Genomic DNA, 15345 nt, shown 5'->3' with positions numbered 1-15345 from the left:
TTAATGCCTTAAATATTTTAACCTCATCTTCTCCCCTTTTTTAATGATCCTTTTTCCATTTGCAGTGGCCCACGGATGGTGTGACAGGAGCTGTGTGTCCTGCTGGCTCCTACTGCCCACCTGGCTCTGCCTTCCCCATCCCCTGCCCTCCAGGGACTTTCAGCAACATCAGTGGGCTGAGGAGCCTCCAGGAGTGCTTGGATTGCCCACCTGGGTGAGTGTCACCCCGGTCTGGAAGTAAACAGGAACCAGGTCCCTAAAATTCCAGGGACTTTTTTATATTGGAGCTGTTCTGTCCAGTGGGAAAAAAAAGGCATTATTGCTATCCACGGGGGTTTTGTTTTCCCAATTTAGCTTGTATTGTGCTGGGACAAACAACCAAGCTCCCTCAGGACCTTGTGAACCTGGATACTTCTGCACAGGAGGGGCCAAAAGTGCTCTCCAGCACGTGGTGGTGGAGGGACATTATTCCTTAGCGGGAGCTTTCAAACCAGAGCCGTGTCCCCTTGGCACCTTCCAGCCTGTGAGTACCTCGGGGCTCCAACCTGTGGGTCAGCAGAGCCCTTGGAAACTGTAAAAATGTGTGAGTAGAAGTTCCTGAGGTGTTTGTAAGTGGTCAGCTTGAAAAAAAAAGGGGGTTTGGGGGTTTCTGCTAATTTGGGTAATCACAACCTGCTTTGCTTTTACCCCGCAACGGAAGAAGAACCAAAAACCTTTGGGTGAAGACATGAGGTCCATCAGTCCAGGGCTGTTGCCTACAGCTCACTTGGCCATTTTTATTAAGTTTCCTTGCACAGATTTGGAAGAGCTGCTGAGTCTTTGGCCTGGCAGGGGTGAATTAACTTGTGCATGTCCCTCAGGTCTGTATTTGGTCAGGGCTGCAAGGTGCTGTTCACAAACTCCAAATTTGTTGCTTTTGGACTGCAGGTCATTCCCTTCAGTGTTTATTTTGCAGCAGAGAGCCCCTGGGGGTTTTATTCTCCTGGTGAGCAGCACTGCCCCACTCGCCAGGCTCTTCGTTCTCTTTCAGGGCCGTGCTCAGTCTCTCTGTAGGGACTGCCCTGAGGGTACTTTCTGCAGTGAGCCAGGCCTGGCTGTCCCCCAGGACTGCCCCAAAGGGCATTTCTGCCTGGCTGGCAGCTCCTTGCCTCTCCCATGTCCGGTGGTAAGAGTCAAATAGGGATTTGTTTTCCAAGCAGCAATTTTCCGGAGGCTTCACATCCCTTGGCAGGGGCATCCAGCGGCTCTCTCTATGCAGGGAACGTACACGGATGTGGAGAGGGCAGGTTCCTGCAAGCCCTGCCCTGCAGGGATGTTCTGCAGCAGGGCTGGGCTGCCTGAGCCAGAGGGACATTGCCAGCCGGGCCATTACTGCAGTCAGGGCTCCAGCACCTCCTCACCCGTGAGTGCTGAACATCTCGCGTTGCTCAGGACCCTCTGGCCCTACAGAAGCTTTCATAAACCATAATAAATTCATTTCAATTCCCTGGCTTCAGGTAGGGCTTCCATTTGGAGATCTTTGCCCACGAGGACATTATTGCCCAGCTGGCACCGGGCACCCCAAGGAGATGCCGTGTCCTGCTGGCACCTGGAATGGCCAGAGAGGAGCCCAGGATGTCACCTGGTGCCTGCCTTGTGCCCCTGGGTTTTTCTGCAACGTGTCTGGCCAAGATGCTCCTGTGGGACTTTGTGCACAAGGTGAGACAAAGGCAGAACTTGTGCAGCTGCTTAGAAATTGGTTTTGTCTTGGGAGAAAAGCTCCAATGTTTTCTGTTTTAAGGCTATTACTGCACGGGAAGGACAACGACTGCAACGCCAGAGGATGGTGTCACCGGAGATCTCTGTCCTCGGGGACATTTCTGCCCTGCAGGCTCAGCAGCACCTTCCCCCTGCCCCAGTGGGGAATACAGCAGTGCCACAGGTCAGTGTTGGAGAACGGAATTATTGGGATCAATAAAGGAGCTGTGCAAGCTATTGAGCTGGAGGTTTTTGGGCCTGTGTGTGTGAGACACTTTCCGTGGGAAAGTCTCTGTGAAAAGCAAAACAGTTTCAGCCTGAGAAATTTCAGGGAGTAACGTACTTGCAGGTGTGATATCTAGGAGTATAAGGGAGGCAAGGGCAAGATTCTTTTGAACATAACAAGACTGTGGAAACCTGCCAGTGTAGTCTGATTGTGTAGAAATAGAAATATGTCCTGAGAAGTGTTAAGCCACTTAGGAGCTAACAAGCTGTAATACTATAGAAGTGCCTTCGGACTGCTAATAAATGGGAGTGTATTTTTCAACCATATTGGCTGGTGTCTGTTCTTCTCCCCCCACCGGGGATCCGAGCTCCCCGTCCCGCTGCAGCTTCAGGAACTACAGAAATGCCACAGCTCAGGAGCTGCAGTAGGTCAGGAGCTGCAGCTTTGCAACTCCACTGGGACTCAAGGGAGACTGAAACACTGATGGCAGTTTTTGTCCGTATCCAAGAAGGTCTTGAGAGCTGCTGGCAGCGGGAATATTCAATGTTTTGGGGTAGAGGAAGGGTGGAGCAGGGATGTTTGGTTGTTTTCTCCCCCGGGGTCACATGAGGAATGTGTTTCCCCCTGCAGAGCTCATGTGTTCTAGGTTGGTGGCAGTGACACTCAGTGCACCCAGGGCTGGCAGCAGTTTCCAGCTTTCCCTCTGTTCCGCCTGCCACCTAACGGGGAGACGTGGAGGTGACTCAGGCTGGTGGAGTGGAATTTGCTGAACCCAGTGCTCCTAGGAGAAATCCGTATTTGAGGCCGTTTACTGCAGAGGAGCTAAAAAAAAATAGCTTTATTTCAATTTCGGCTTCTTTAAGTGCACAACCAGGCAGAGGGAAGTTGTGCACGTGGTATTTTCCTTCCGTTTCGTTCCGTGCTTCCTTTTAATTCCCATTTTTTCCCTCACAGGTCAAGACAAATGCTTTCCTTGTCCTGCTGGGTTTCACTGCTCAAAAGGGCTCAGGCGCCGCTGCCCTCCTGGGTTCTACTGCCCTCAGAAAACTGGGATACGATTTTATCCTTGTCCTCCTGGGACTTACAACCCCTCCTATGGCCTGAGCCGTGCTGAGAGGTGCCAGCAGTGCCCTGCAGGTGAGGGAATGCTCTGCTGGGACCTGTCTCAGAGGGTGATGATCTCTCTGCAGCTCTCTCTTCCCGATCCTCTGATGTGTTTTCGCCCCTAGGAAATGCAAACTTAAAAATCCACAGTCAAAAGAGGATCCTGGTCCCACTGGTGGTGTCCCCACAGGTTTTTGGAGGCTCTACAGAAGGGTTTGGTTCACACTCAGGGTTTCCCAGAGGAGCATGAGCTGAATTAGGATGGGGTTCTGTCCCAGTTGTGCTGATGTTGAGGGATTTGGTTTCTCCAAGTCTTCCCTTTGCCTTCCAGTGCATGCAGCAGAGCAGCTCTCCTGCTTTTTTCTCCCAGTTAACTGATTCCCTTTTCCCTCTGTGGTCTTCCAGGGATGTTCTGTGGAGAATGGGGATTATCCTCTCCCAGTGGTCCCTGCTGGCCAGGATTCTTCTGCACAGCAGGTACAGAATTTGGGATTCAGAGAGCAGAAAGAGTGAAAAGGTGGGGAGCTGTGGCCCTTATGGTCCTTGCTGTTATTTATTCCATTCTGCCATGGATCTCTGGCTTTATCATCGTGAGCTACAATCAGCTCCTCTCTTCTTTCACCCATGGAAATGGTTCTTTAGCCATGGGGAGCAAACTGGCCTGTGAGAAACAACCCAAATCACTCAGGATACTTTTGCTTTATCATCCTTGTGCAGGAGCAAGTGTCCCAAACCCCAGTGGAGCCACAAACACGAGCAGTGGTGGCCCCTGCCCACCTGGACACTTCTGCCCAGCTGGCACCAGTATCCCCCAGCGATGCCCTGTGGGCACTTACTCAGACAGGTGAAGCTCTGTGGATCTGCTGATGCTAATTTTGATTTTCTTTTCCTTTTTGTTTGTCTCTTAGTCCTCTAAGCTATGAAGTGCAGCTCAGCGAGGCTCATTAGATGTCCTTGCATTGATCAGAGAAGTTTTGTGGTTGCTTTCACTTTGCCAGAGCTGAAGCATCAGTGACCCCCCTGCTGAGCTTTCACCCTGGCCAGCTGAAACCCTGCTTCTGTCCCTCTCAGGCTCCACAACTGGCAGGATTCCAGCTGCACTGAGTGTCCACCTGGCCACTTCTGTGGCTCCCAGGGCCTCAAAGCCCCCTCAGGACCCTGCTCACCTGGGTACTTCTGCCAGCCTGGGGCTTCCTCACCGTCACCGCCCGGTGAGCGGCACTGGGTGAACCGGGGTTTTGGCAACAGAATGCTTTAAAAAATGCTGCCTTTTCTCCCAGTATTCCTGCTCCTGCCTCCTGTCAGTCATCCAAATCCCTGTGTGAGTTTTGTTTGAGGGGTTTGTGCCACACATGCCAGTGTTACCAAACGAGCACTGAGCACTGGGGCGGTCACGGGTGTCTGCCTGCAGTGGGCACAGCCATTGCCATTTATTGTGTCTCGGGAATAATCACTGCCAGGGGAGAGTTCCAACCCCCTGCCTCTTCCCCTGTCTGCGTCCCAGGTGTGTGGGAGAAAGGAGGCCCTTGCCCTGTGAGCCACTTCTGCCCAGAAGGGAGCAGCTCTCCCCTGCCCTGCCGTGCAGGGACTTACAACAACCTCTCCCGACAAGCTGCCTGCTTCCCCTGTGCTGCGGGCTACTTCTGCCCAGAAAACACCACCAGCTACAGCTCAAACCCCTGCCCAGCTGGATTTTACTGCCCCAAAGGTGAGACGTGGGCCCAGGGAACCAGGCTGAAACATCCTCCTTAAATGCAAGAAATTATCTTCGTGAACAAAGTGTTTAAGTGTCAGCCTGGTTCTTCACAGAAAAATGCCCCAAAACAATACTTTAAACTATAGCTATGACCATTGCTTAACAGCCTCACAGATTACACAGCACCCAAACCCAGTTTTGGCCATGGAGGGGATCAGCAGTGGGACAGACTGGCCAAGAGTGCACGAGGTGATGCAGCGGATTCAGAGCCAGGATCGTGTTTATATTCCATGAAAGGTTCCTGCTCTCTCTATTCCACAGGCACCAAGTTTGCCACCGAGTTTCCCTGTCCCAGGGGTTACTTCAACCCCGACCCCATGACCCAGAGCTTGGACAGCTGCCTGCCCTGCCCACCTGGGCACTACTGCGGGAAGGAGGGGCTGACAGCTCCCTCAGGCAGGTGTGACCCAGGTGAGTGTGGGGCTGCTGGGCGGGGCAGTGCCCAGCCCTTGGGGACAGGGTGTTTGGGGGGGTGGTGCTTTCACCCTGCAGCTTTACCACAGCCCTCCCAGTCGGTTTGCTGGATCCTCTTGCTGAACTGTAGGTATTTAGCAGGCCTGAACACACCTCTGCTGGTCGGCTCCGAGCCGTGAGCAGTCTCTGCCTTCTGAGCTGCTCAGGCAGCTGAGCTGAGCCCTGTGGCCATAAAGCAAAAGTCCTGAATTTAGTGTTGCAAGATCTCTTCCCATCTTCATTAATATTAAAACATGGTATTATTTTATAATATTGAATTGCATGTGCTATTGCATGGGAAATTATGGCCTGGTGGTGTTCAACTTCGGTGGGATGAACCTGTCCCACACCCTGAGCTGTGCCCACATTACACCCAAAGCCATCCCAGCTGGTTTATTTGTGATGTTTTGGGGGCTCTGTCATTGCCAGAGCTGCTCAGTCCCGTCTCCTGTTCCCAGGCTGGTTTTGCATCTCAGCAGCCTGGACCTCCCAGCCCTTTGACCTGGACAACTACACCAACGCCAACTGCCTGTGCCCAGCCACTGCCACTGGGGGGAAGTGCACAGCCGGCTTTTATTGTCCCCAGGGAAGCCCAGAGCCTCTTCCTTGCCCCCTGGGGCTCTTCTGCAATGCCTCAGGTTGGTGTCTGTGGGGAACAGGAGTTTTGAGGGGATATTCCTGGTATTTCCATGGATACGTAGCAGTGCCTGCAAGACGCCCATGGTGCCTTCCAGAGGGAGGCTGTGAGCAGTTGTTTTTCCAGCTTTTCCCCTTTGTCTCAGTGCTCTGAGTGCCACCATCCTCTCTGTCTTGCAGGGCTGCCTGTCCCCAGCGGGGAATGTGCTGCTGGGTTTTACTGTGCAGGGGAAGCTGCTGGCCCTAAACCCACGGATGGTGTGACTGGGAACATTTGCCCTGTGGGCTCTTACTGCAGTGGGTATTCACGGCACAGAACGCCTGAAACACTGACAGGGTGTGGCAGCCAACTGGCTGGGGTCTGTCCATGGTGCCAAAGTCCCAGATTCTTCCCCTGATTCTTCCCCTTTCCTTTAAAAGTGGGAGGTGACATCTTTGGCTCAATAGCTGAACTTTAATTGGCTTCACCTGTGGGTAAAATGAAGCCAACAATGTCTGTCCCCTCCCACGCAGCACTGGTGGATCTACGAGTGGAAAATAAGGCTTCCCTGCTGCTGTTTTGTGTTCATCCAAGCCCTGAGTGCAGCCCTCTCACTCATTCTTTCATTTTTCCTTTCTGTCTTGCTTCTCCTCTCGCAGCTGCAGCATCAGCAGCGCCCCAGCCCTGCCCAGCGGGCACCTTCTCCAGCCTGCCAGGGAGGAGAGCACTTTCTGAATGCCAGCCTTGCCCCTCTGGCTTCTACTGTGAGGAACCTGGCCTCAGTGCCCCAACTGGGGAGTGCTGGGAAGGTAAGAGGGGAATAAAGTGCCCTGCAGGCTGTCACGGTCTCTGGGGATGTGCTCAAAGGACTGTGAGTGACAAATTCAAAATAAATGTCTTTCTGTGGGTGGAAAAGCCATTTTTCAAGAGTGGAAAAGCCATTTCCCTGCTGGGAGATCTGACAGGAGCCAGAGGCGCTGCACGTGCAGAAAACAGGAGCTGTGTTTCACAGGATCCAAACGTTGTTCTGTGCTTCCCTCAGACAAGAGGTGACAGCTTGTTGTTGTCTTTTGAGCCTTCTATGACCAAAGATCTGCTGCCCACTGGTTTTCTTCTCTGGACTGGAGGAGAACATCTTCTGTCTCTCTCTGAAAAGGCCATTAGAGGTCAAAGCAGCTCAGATGTGAAAGCAGAATTAGCAACATCTGTGTTTTCTGAGCAATTTGAACACTGACATGGAAAAACTCTGATGTTCAGTGGGAAAACTTTACTTGAAGGGTTTCAGTGACTGAAGGGAACACAGAGATCAATGTCGGGTCAGGAAGTGTTTTCCTGCGTCACCTGTAGGTTTTCTCCTGTTTTTTGGGGACGGCTGGGTGTTAAATTTCCTGCTAAGAGTGCAGTGTGTTTGTGCAGCAGCAGGGGGTCAGATCAATAGTTATTTAAGGCCAGCAGCAGGTTTATTTTGTGAGGGGCCAGTGAGATGCTTTGTGTGCCTGGAGAAGCTGTTCTTCCCTAATGAGCAGCTTCTCTGTGTCTAATTCAGCCCTTCCCTCTGTCCCTGCAGGTTTTTACTGTGACAGCCAGCAAGGACCAGTCACTGATGTCACCCTCTACCCCTGCCCACAAGGCTTCTACTGCCCAGCAGGGACCAGCAGGAGCTCTCAGCACAGCTGCCCTGCAGGGAGCTTCGGGCCGAGGCAAAAACTGAAATCTGTCCAGGAATGTCAAAGATGCCCAGCAGGAAAATACTGTGAACTCCCTGGCCTTGCTGCCCCAACAGGTGCATTGCTGCTCCTCTGAGCATCCTGCTGAGATCATCAGTGGCTGATAATCAGTGCAGGGCTTGGAGCTGGGCCCCAGGGTTCTCACCTCAGCTGAGGTGAAATGTCCCATTTTACTTGTCAAAAACTGCTTGAGAAAGAAAAAGATTCATTTTTCTAAGCAGGGAGTGAGAGGACTGCAGGAGCCAGAATTCTATGTGTGATACCTCTTTAAAAAAATCCAGTGTGGAGTTTTCCGGTGTCAAACCTGTCTGGCATTTTATTTAGAATTAGTTTGGGTTTTTAGCCTGGTTCCCAAAGAACGAACCCTTCCTTGTAATTGATGTGCACGTGATTAGGTTTAGCAGAGAAACAGAGGGCGAAATACCCAGCAATGACATCTCTCCATTTTTTCTCAGGATTAGGTTTTTTTTCACATCTGATGATTTTTTGTTGGTCCTTATCCTGAAAGGCCCTAATTCAGCAGAGCACTTTGATAGAATTCTTAATGTTTCAGTCTCTGCTTAAGGATGTGCTGATTATGATTCTAAAGGGAAATGTGTGCTGGAATCCTCATTGGAATGTGGGATATTTATTGGAATGTGGGATATTTATTGGAATGTGGGATATTTATTGGAATGTGGAGGCAGTGCTCAGGCAGTGAAGGGCTGCTCTGTCTCTGTCACCGTGGCATCTGCCACCAGCCCTGCCCTCCTGGCAGGTACAGCAGCTCCTGTGCTGACTGCTCCATCAGGGACTCCTAGATGGCAAATGGCTGTGTCTGAAACCTGTATTTGTGTGGGTTTTGTTTCCCCATTATTCTATTTTTCTAGGCGATTGTGCTGAGGGCTTTTGGTGTAAAAGCGGTGCCCGAGTGAGAAACCCCCGGGATGGAGAGTCAGGGCTGCCCTGCCCTGCTGGTCACTACTGTCCTGAAGGTAGGGGAGCTTTGGAGCAGCATTTTCCTTCATTCCTAGCAATGCTGGGAGCCATTTCCTCACCCTGCTGTCACCGATCTCGCCAGGTGCCCCAGTGCCACTGCAGTGCCCTCCTGGCACGTGGTCGGGCCGGGAGGGCAGGAGGAACGTGCAGGAATGCCAGCCCTGTCCTGGGGGACACTTCTGCAATGGCTCTGGGCAGAGGGCACCCTCGGGGCAGTGCAGCCCTGGGTGAGTAGCAGAACGATGCCATTTCCGTGCCCTGCTGGGAGCAGGGATGGTGTCCAAGGGGTTTTTAGCTGTTTGAAACCCAGAGGTGTGTCCTGGCTGCAGGTTCTACTGTGCCAGCGGTGCCCAGACCCCGACTCCCACCGATGGCCTCTCAGGAGCTCCGTGTCCAGTCGGTCACTTCTGTCCCCGGGCCTCCAGGAGCCCAGTCCCGTGTCCCCCTGGCTCCCACGTGCCCCATTCCCATGGGGAGCAGTGCCAGGCTTGCCCGGAGGGTCAGTACTGTGTCTCTGGTGAGGAGGCAGCGCCGTGTCCCCAGGGTGAGTTAAAGTCACACAGAAATCCCTGCTTTGTCTTTGACTCTCCAAACTCTGCTGATTCCAGTCTGCTCCTTCTCTTCCAGGGTACTTCTGTCCCCAGGGCACAGCTCTTCCAGTTGCTTGCCCAGCAGGATCCTATAACCCTTCACAGAGCCAAACCAGCTGCCTGCTGTGTCCTGAAGGGTGAGACACAGTGAGCTTAGGGACTGCTGGAAATAATTGCTTATCCAGGCATCATGGAGCAGTGTGTGTGTGGAAAATGAGTTATTTTACCACTGGAAAGCACTTGAGGAAGTGCTGTGAGGCAGCAGAGCAGCTGCTGAGCTGTTTCACACCACCACCCAGTGATTATGGGACCAGGAAAAGCCCCAACCCCACATACAGCCCCACTGGAAGGGAATTTAGGCTGCTCAGAGCACAGAAACCATTGGCACCATAAACTTGTTCCATGTCTGGAGTAAAAGCTGGTTCCCTTGGCAACAGGCTGGCACCGGCCTGCTGAAGGGGAAGAGGATCTTGAAAATCACCTGATGCTGAGCCTGCCTTTTCCTTGGGGGATTTATCTCCAATTACTGCCTGGATTTGAACTTGATTAACTTTTACAAGTTGATGAATCACAGCCTGGATGTGTTGGGATTCAAGTTAAGAAAATTACGTCTCTGTGGCTTTTGCAATTATGCCATCAATTTGGCATTTGGGCAATCAGCTCAGAGTGCAGTGAATTAGGTCTCTTTTCTGGTCAATCCAGCACAGGAGCCAAAAATCCTCATTTTTTTTATTCTCTCTTTGGCCCAGGTTCTTCTGCCCCAAGAATTCCTCTTCCTTTCTGGAGAATGAATGTCCCCCTGGCCACTACTGCCCTGCAGGCACTGCCTCTGCAGCTCAGTTCCCATGTCCTAAAGGGACTTACAACCCCCAAGCTGGCAGCAGCCTGAGGTCCCACTGCAGCCCCTGTGAGCCAGGTGAGGCAGAGGAGCCTCTCTCAGCGTGGTGACAGTGGGTACTGAGTGTCCTTGAGGTTCAGAGGGTGTTTTGCTCCCTGAAATGTCTTTCTGGGGTTTTCTGCCAGTGCTGATGGCCTTGTTTGCTCTCTCAGGGCACTTCTGTGCGCTCCCTGGGCAGTCTCAGGTGACAGGACCCTGCCTGGCCGGGTTCTACTGCACTGGAGGAGCTCCCAGTCCAACCCCCAGCGATGGCCTGGTGGGGAACAGGTGCCCCCAGGGAGCCTACTGCCCTCTGGGCTCTGCCTCCCCACTGCCCTGCCCTCCTGGCCAGTACAGCAGCTCAGCTGGGAACACTGGGATCCAGGACTGCCTCCTGTGTGATGCAGGTAAAGCACTGAAAAATCCTGATTAATGAGCTTTCAGCCAATTCTAGGGCTCCTGTGGCTCTGGAGCAGGCAATCCTTCACAACTGCTGTCCTGGAGAGAGGTGTTAGGCAGAGCTTTCTTGGGGAGAGGTGTTAGGCAGAGGATGGAGACCAAATCTGCCACTTTTCCACTTCAGAGGATGCTCACAGGGAAGTTTAGACAGAGAGGTTCCCTTCCCACCCTTTCTCTGGGTGCTCTCGCATTCAGAGGTGACACAAGTGCTGTTTGTTCTCCGTGGCTCTTCTCGGCAGAACAGCTGTAGGTGAATCAAACAGGATGAACATTTCCTCATCCCAAATTTGCTGTTGTCTGTCTGGAGTGACCAACATGGTTGCTGTCCCTCTGTGGTGCTTCTTAATTTAATTTCAGGATATTTCTGCAATGGCACTGGACTCGTGTCTCCCACTGGATTGTGTGAGGCTGGGTTCTACTGCAGTGGAGGGAGCCTATCTCCCAAACCTCCCAGGGTAAGATGTGCTGTGGTGGAAATGGTGTAAAATATATAAAATATCTGTGGAAGTGAGGGCCATAAGGTCACCTGAGTTCTCCTGCCCTGGATTAAACTCTCCCTTTCAACATTACCCTCTTCGTCAGGTGCATCTGGTTGATTGGTAGTGAAAAGGGAACAGAGATAACAAAATACATCTGTCTTTCCTTGAGCTTTACATTTAAAATCTAAGCAATAGCTCTGTCTTTGCATGTTGATGCTGCAAAGCAGCGTGGAATGCCACATCAGATTAAAATTCCAGAGGTTAATAGTTCATGAGTTTGATTAGAATGCTGCATCTGCCAGCCCTCCTCTGAGGCAAAATTCAGTAGGAATTTTAGAGATGATGACAAGACTCAGCACTGGCTTTGTGCAGCCTTCAGGACTGAGGGGTGAGAGCAGCATTTCACGGTCAGTGTCTGCTTCTCTTCACCTTCAGAATCTGACTCAGATCTTGTTGCACACGAGGAGTTTTTAGGCTGTAACTGTGGTGCTTTCCTTCCAAGCCAACAGGCAGTGGAGGTCCGTGCCCCCCTGGCCATTACTGTGAGGTGGGCAGCAGCAGAGCCCAGCCGTGCCCTGCAGGGACCTACAGCCCGTCCTGGAGCAGGACACGGTGCCTGGAGTGCCCAGAGGGCTTTTACTGCACCTCTGCCTCCACCAACTACACGGATTGTCCTCAAGGTGGGTCTGTGTTAGAAGCTCCGCAGGACGAGGAGCCCGGATCCCAGCGGGGGGAGAGAGAAACACAATCCAAACCAATATGGTTGATAAATGAACTCCCTTTATTAGCAGTCCAAAGGCACTTATATAGTATACCAGCTTGTTAGCTTCTAAGTGGCTTAAAGCTTATCAAGACACATTTCTATTTCTACATAATTGGACCTACATTGGCAAGTCTCCACAGTCTTGTTATGATCAAAAGAATTCTGTGCTCATCTCCCTTGTTCACTCCTGGATAGCACAGCTGCAAGTTTTTCACTCCCTATCTGTTTTCTCAGGCCTGTTTGTTTTCTTCACACAGGGACTTTCCCATGGAAAGTTTCTCTCACACACAAGCCTAAAAACTTCCAGCCCTATTGCTTGCACATTTCTTTTATTGATCCCAATAATTCTATTTCCCAACAGGTCTGTGCCCCACCCAGGGGCATCTTGCTGTCCCTTAGCTCATCTCATACTACTGATGTGATGTATCTGTCAGAGCAGTGGTAAATTGCAGGATAGACCCATCATCGTGGCTTGGGATCAGTCCTTCCCACAAAGAGATGAAGGGAATGCCTCGTGTGCAGGCTGGGAATCCTTCCCAGGCTGTTCCCAGCCTGTCCTAACCATTATGAAACCACCTTTTCTTTTTAGGTCACTACTGCCCCAGGAACACAGAATTTGCCACGCAGCATCCTTGCCCCCCTGGAACCTACAGCGAAGCCCTGAATCTCTGGGATGCTTCCAAGTGCCAGCTGTGTCCTCCTGGAAGGGTCTGTTCCAGGCCAGGCTTGGCCAGGCCAGATGGACTCTGCATGCCTGGGTGGTTTTGTCCACCTGGATCCACATCAAGCAAGCCAGTGTTTCCTGGAAATTACTCTGGTAGAGAGGGGAACAGTAAAGTGTGATGGTGGGGGTTGTTGAGGGGGATATTGTGGTCACCTAAAGGATATTACGGGAATATTAGGGTCACCAGACAGGTTCAGGATGGATTTCTTTCCCTTTTTTCCCCTTAATTCAGCTCTTTTCTTCCTGAGCTATTGCAGTAAAACAGTGTTTGCAATTCTCGTGTTTCAACTCCCGCTGTGTCTTTCCCACTCACAGGAAAGGCAGCTCCAGCTCCAGGGTCTGTTGGGTTGTGCCAAGCAGGAACTTTCTGTCCTGCTGGGTCATCCCTTCCTCTTCCTTGCCCTCCAGGTAGGAGCTGAGTCTTTTTTCCTGCACAAATTTGTTGGGCTGGGTTTTTGTACCTGTGTCCTCTTTCCCCTTGTGCCAAGATCCACAGGCAACCCCAGCCTCGTGCTGGGACTGCTCCTGCTGTCTCCAAAAGCTGCTCCTGCTTCTGCCCCGTGCTCCAGGTTGGTTCTGTGCCAGCCCAGAGCTGGCAGCTCCGTCGGGTCCCTGCGAGGCTGGGTTCTACTGCACGGGAGGCTCCACAATCCCAAACCCCAGGGATGGAGCAGGGGGAAACATCTGTCCCCAAGGCCACTTCTGTCCTGCAGGGAGTTATTCCCCATCTCCATGTCCCCCAGGTAGGTTTGGTGGCAGCTGGTCCCTGCTGGCATTTCCCTTCCCGGAGCCTAGCTGAGGCTGTGCCCTTGCTCTGCAGCCCTTGTCAGGCTGTGCTGAAGTTGTCCTCTATTCCCCAAGGAAAAGCTGCTCTCAGCATGGAAATTCAGCCACTAATCCAGTGCTGCTGCACTGGGACATCAGCCCTAAATCAGACAGGAGCTGCTGAACTGCCCCCAGAGGTGCTGGTGGGGAGGGAAGCTCCTGCTGAGCCCTCCTGAAGGACAGCCAGGACATGTGAGAGCCTCTGCACCCTCCTGCTGAGGGAGAGAATATCATTAACAGCATCACTAATGAGGCAAAGGGTTAAATTAAACGAGAGGCTGTGGAACGTTTGTTTCTCTCCTGGATTAAACCTGTAGTTGTATTAGCAAGGGATTGCACTGCTCAGTCCAGAAATAAACAGGAATTCACCTCAGCCAGCAGTCAGGACCCTCTTATAGGAAGCTCTCATCCCAGGGACTGCTGGGATTTGGGGAATTCCTTCCTAAACCAGCATCCTTCTGCATCTTCTGGGACAAGTGCAGCCAGAAAGTTCCCGTGCGAGCTGCTGCTTTGGGATCCTGATAATTCCCCCACAACCACTTCCAGCGGGGGATGTGAGGATGCAATAATGGGATTTTGGTGGGGTTTTATTGCCAGGCTCCTTCTTGCCTCATCCTGGTGGCCACTCAGCACAGGACTGCCAGCCCTGCTCCCCGGGCTGGTTCTGCCCCCAGCACGGCCAGAGCTCCCCGGAGGGTTTGTGTAAGGAGGGATGGTTTTGCCCTGCAGGCTCTGTGTCAGACCAGCACTCAGGTAGGAATTCTTTGGGATCATTCTTTACCTACAGGAGTTTCAGCAGCAAGATCAGTTTAAAATCTGGCTTTGGTTACAGTTTAGAAATGACTGTTGGGGTAAAAAACGTTTTCCAAAAATTATTCCAAGTAACACAGGGTAAATTATTGGGTAATAGTAGGAAGTAGCAAAAATAGGGGATTTTATCAAGCAAAAAAAAAGCTGAAAAAATACAAATATTTTCCCCACAGCAGTGATGTTAGAGGGGTATTTCTTTTTTTGCTCCCAGATTATTTGTGTCCTGTGGGTCACTACTGCCCCCCTGGCAGCCCAGAGCCCGTGCCCTGTCCCCCTGGAGAATACCAGGAGCAGGCTGGGAAAGGCCAGTGTGAAACATGCCCAGCAGGAATGTGAGTGACATGGATTTGCTTCTTCCTCTCATTGCTTTCTTAGGAATTATCAGGTGTTTCCCTCTGCCTCAGGCTGCTCTGTGTGATGTACAAGACACACTTTGCTGTACAAGTCTGGTTTTCCTGTTTCTTTTTTCACATCACCTTTCCCTTCATTGTGTGATTTTCTGTGCCACCAAAGTTCTTGTACCACAGGGAATCCAGCCTGTGGATGGGATGTGGATGGATGTTCTGCCTGCTGGGGTGGGCAGGGTGATCCTGCCAGGTCACACCTGAGCTCTCTGTTGGTTTTTCCAAAGAATTTCCGTCCCTTTCATGGTGTAGTCACTGCTGTGCACAAAGTTTTTTACCCCTGCCAGAACAGGGGGAGAGCACAAGCACTGGGATCTTTTGGCAGGTTCTGTGCCCCACAAGAGCACCCAGGTGATGTCCAAGAGAACATCCACGGTGTGGCCAAAGCCCTGGAATGCCCAGCAGGACATTACTGCCCGCCAGGAACAAGGGCTGCCAACCAGTACCCGTGTCCAGAGGGCACCTACAGCCACCAGCCCGGCCTGGCAAACCCCAGGGACTGCAGGCCTTGTCCTGGGGGCACGTTCTGTGCCAGGGCAGGTGGGAATTGTGTGTGGATTAAACAAAATCCTCATCTGCTTTGGGTCTGGGATCGAATGAAGGGTTCTGCACAGCTCATCTAAATGTTACGGATCATTTGCAGCCGTTTCTGGGAGCCCTTGAGTAGATTTGAAAGGTTTTTTGCAAACCATCTTTTGAAAGTTAAATTAAAGGCAGATCAATGTGGTTTTGTTCTACAAAGGTTATGAAACCAGCAGTCAGGCAGCCTGGGGCCTAGGACTCATTTGGGTTTGTCTCTTAGTGGAAAGCCCTGTAA

At 51.9% G+C, this 15345-nt stretch overlaps 1 protein-coding gene across 1 annotated transcript in view; it reads left to right on the top strand.

Annotated features, from left to right (window-relative positions):
• The window catches only part of LOC138098208 (multiple epidermal growth factor-like domains protein 6), a 51755-nt gene extending 36564 nt beyond the window's left edge, over window positions 1-15191 (top strand). Inside the window, exons 17-47 of the mRNA XM_068994563.1 lie at window positions 66-214; window positions 355-523; window positions 1031-1165; window positions 1259-1402; window positions 1497-1698; window positions 1781-1921; window positions 2918-3100; window positions 3473-3544; window positions 3785-3911; window positions 4139-4278; window positions 4572-4775; window positions 5085-5234; window positions 5735-5914; window positions 6093-6209; window positions 6552-6701; window positions 7460-7675; window positions 8489-8593; window positions 8680-8824; window positions 8927-9141; window positions 9225-9324; window positions 9937-10103; window positions 10238-10471; window positions 10881-10978; window positions 11505-11682; window positions 12355-12582; window positions 12805-12897; window positions 13059-13232; window positions 13912-14067; window positions 14336-14456; window positions 14854-15068; window positions 15172-15191. Of these exons, the coding sequence (XP_068850664.1) occupies window positions 66-214; window positions 355-523; window positions 1031-1165; window positions 1259-1402; window positions 1497-1698; window positions 1781-1921; window positions 2918-3100; window positions 3473-3544; window positions 3785-3911; window positions 4139-4278; window positions 4572-4775; window positions 5085-5234; window positions 5735-5914; window positions 6093-6209; window positions 6552-6701; window positions 7460-7675; window positions 8489-8593; window positions 8680-8824; window positions 8927-9141; window positions 9225-9324; window positions 9937-10103; window positions 10238-10471; window positions 10881-10978; window positions 11505-11682; window positions 12355-12582; window positions 12805-12897; window positions 13059-13232; window positions 13912-14067; window positions 14336-14456; window positions 14854-15068; window positions 15172-15191 (4728 nt within the window). The remainder of the gene's footprint in view (window positions 1-65; window positions 215-354; window positions 524-1030; window positions 1166-1258; window positions 1403-1496; window positions 1699-1780; window positions 1922-2917; window positions 3101-3472; window positions 3545-3784; window positions 3912-4138; window positions 4279-4571; window positions 4776-5084; window positions 5235-5734; window positions 5915-6092; window positions 6210-6551; window positions 6702-7459; window positions 7676-8488; window positions 8594-8679; window positions 8825-8926; window positions 9142-9224; window positions 9325-9936; window positions 10104-10237; window positions 10472-10880; window positions 10979-11504; window positions 11683-12354; window positions 12583-12804; window positions 12898-13058; window positions 13233-13911; window positions 14068-14335; window positions 14457-14853; window positions 15069-15171) is intronic.
• The last annotated feature ends 154 nt before the right edge of the window (window positions 15192-15345 follow it).

This window comes from Aphelocoma coerulescens, chromosome 24 (genome assembly GCF_041296385.1).
Source record: "Aphelocoma coerulescens isolate FSJ_1873_10779 chromosome 24, UR_Acoe_1.0, whole genome shotgun sequence".
NCBI lineage: Eukaryota > Metazoa > Chordata > Aves > Passeriformes > Corvidae > Aphelocoma > Aphelocoma coerulescens.
This window is presented reverse-complemented; position numbering and strand designations above follow the sequence as displayed.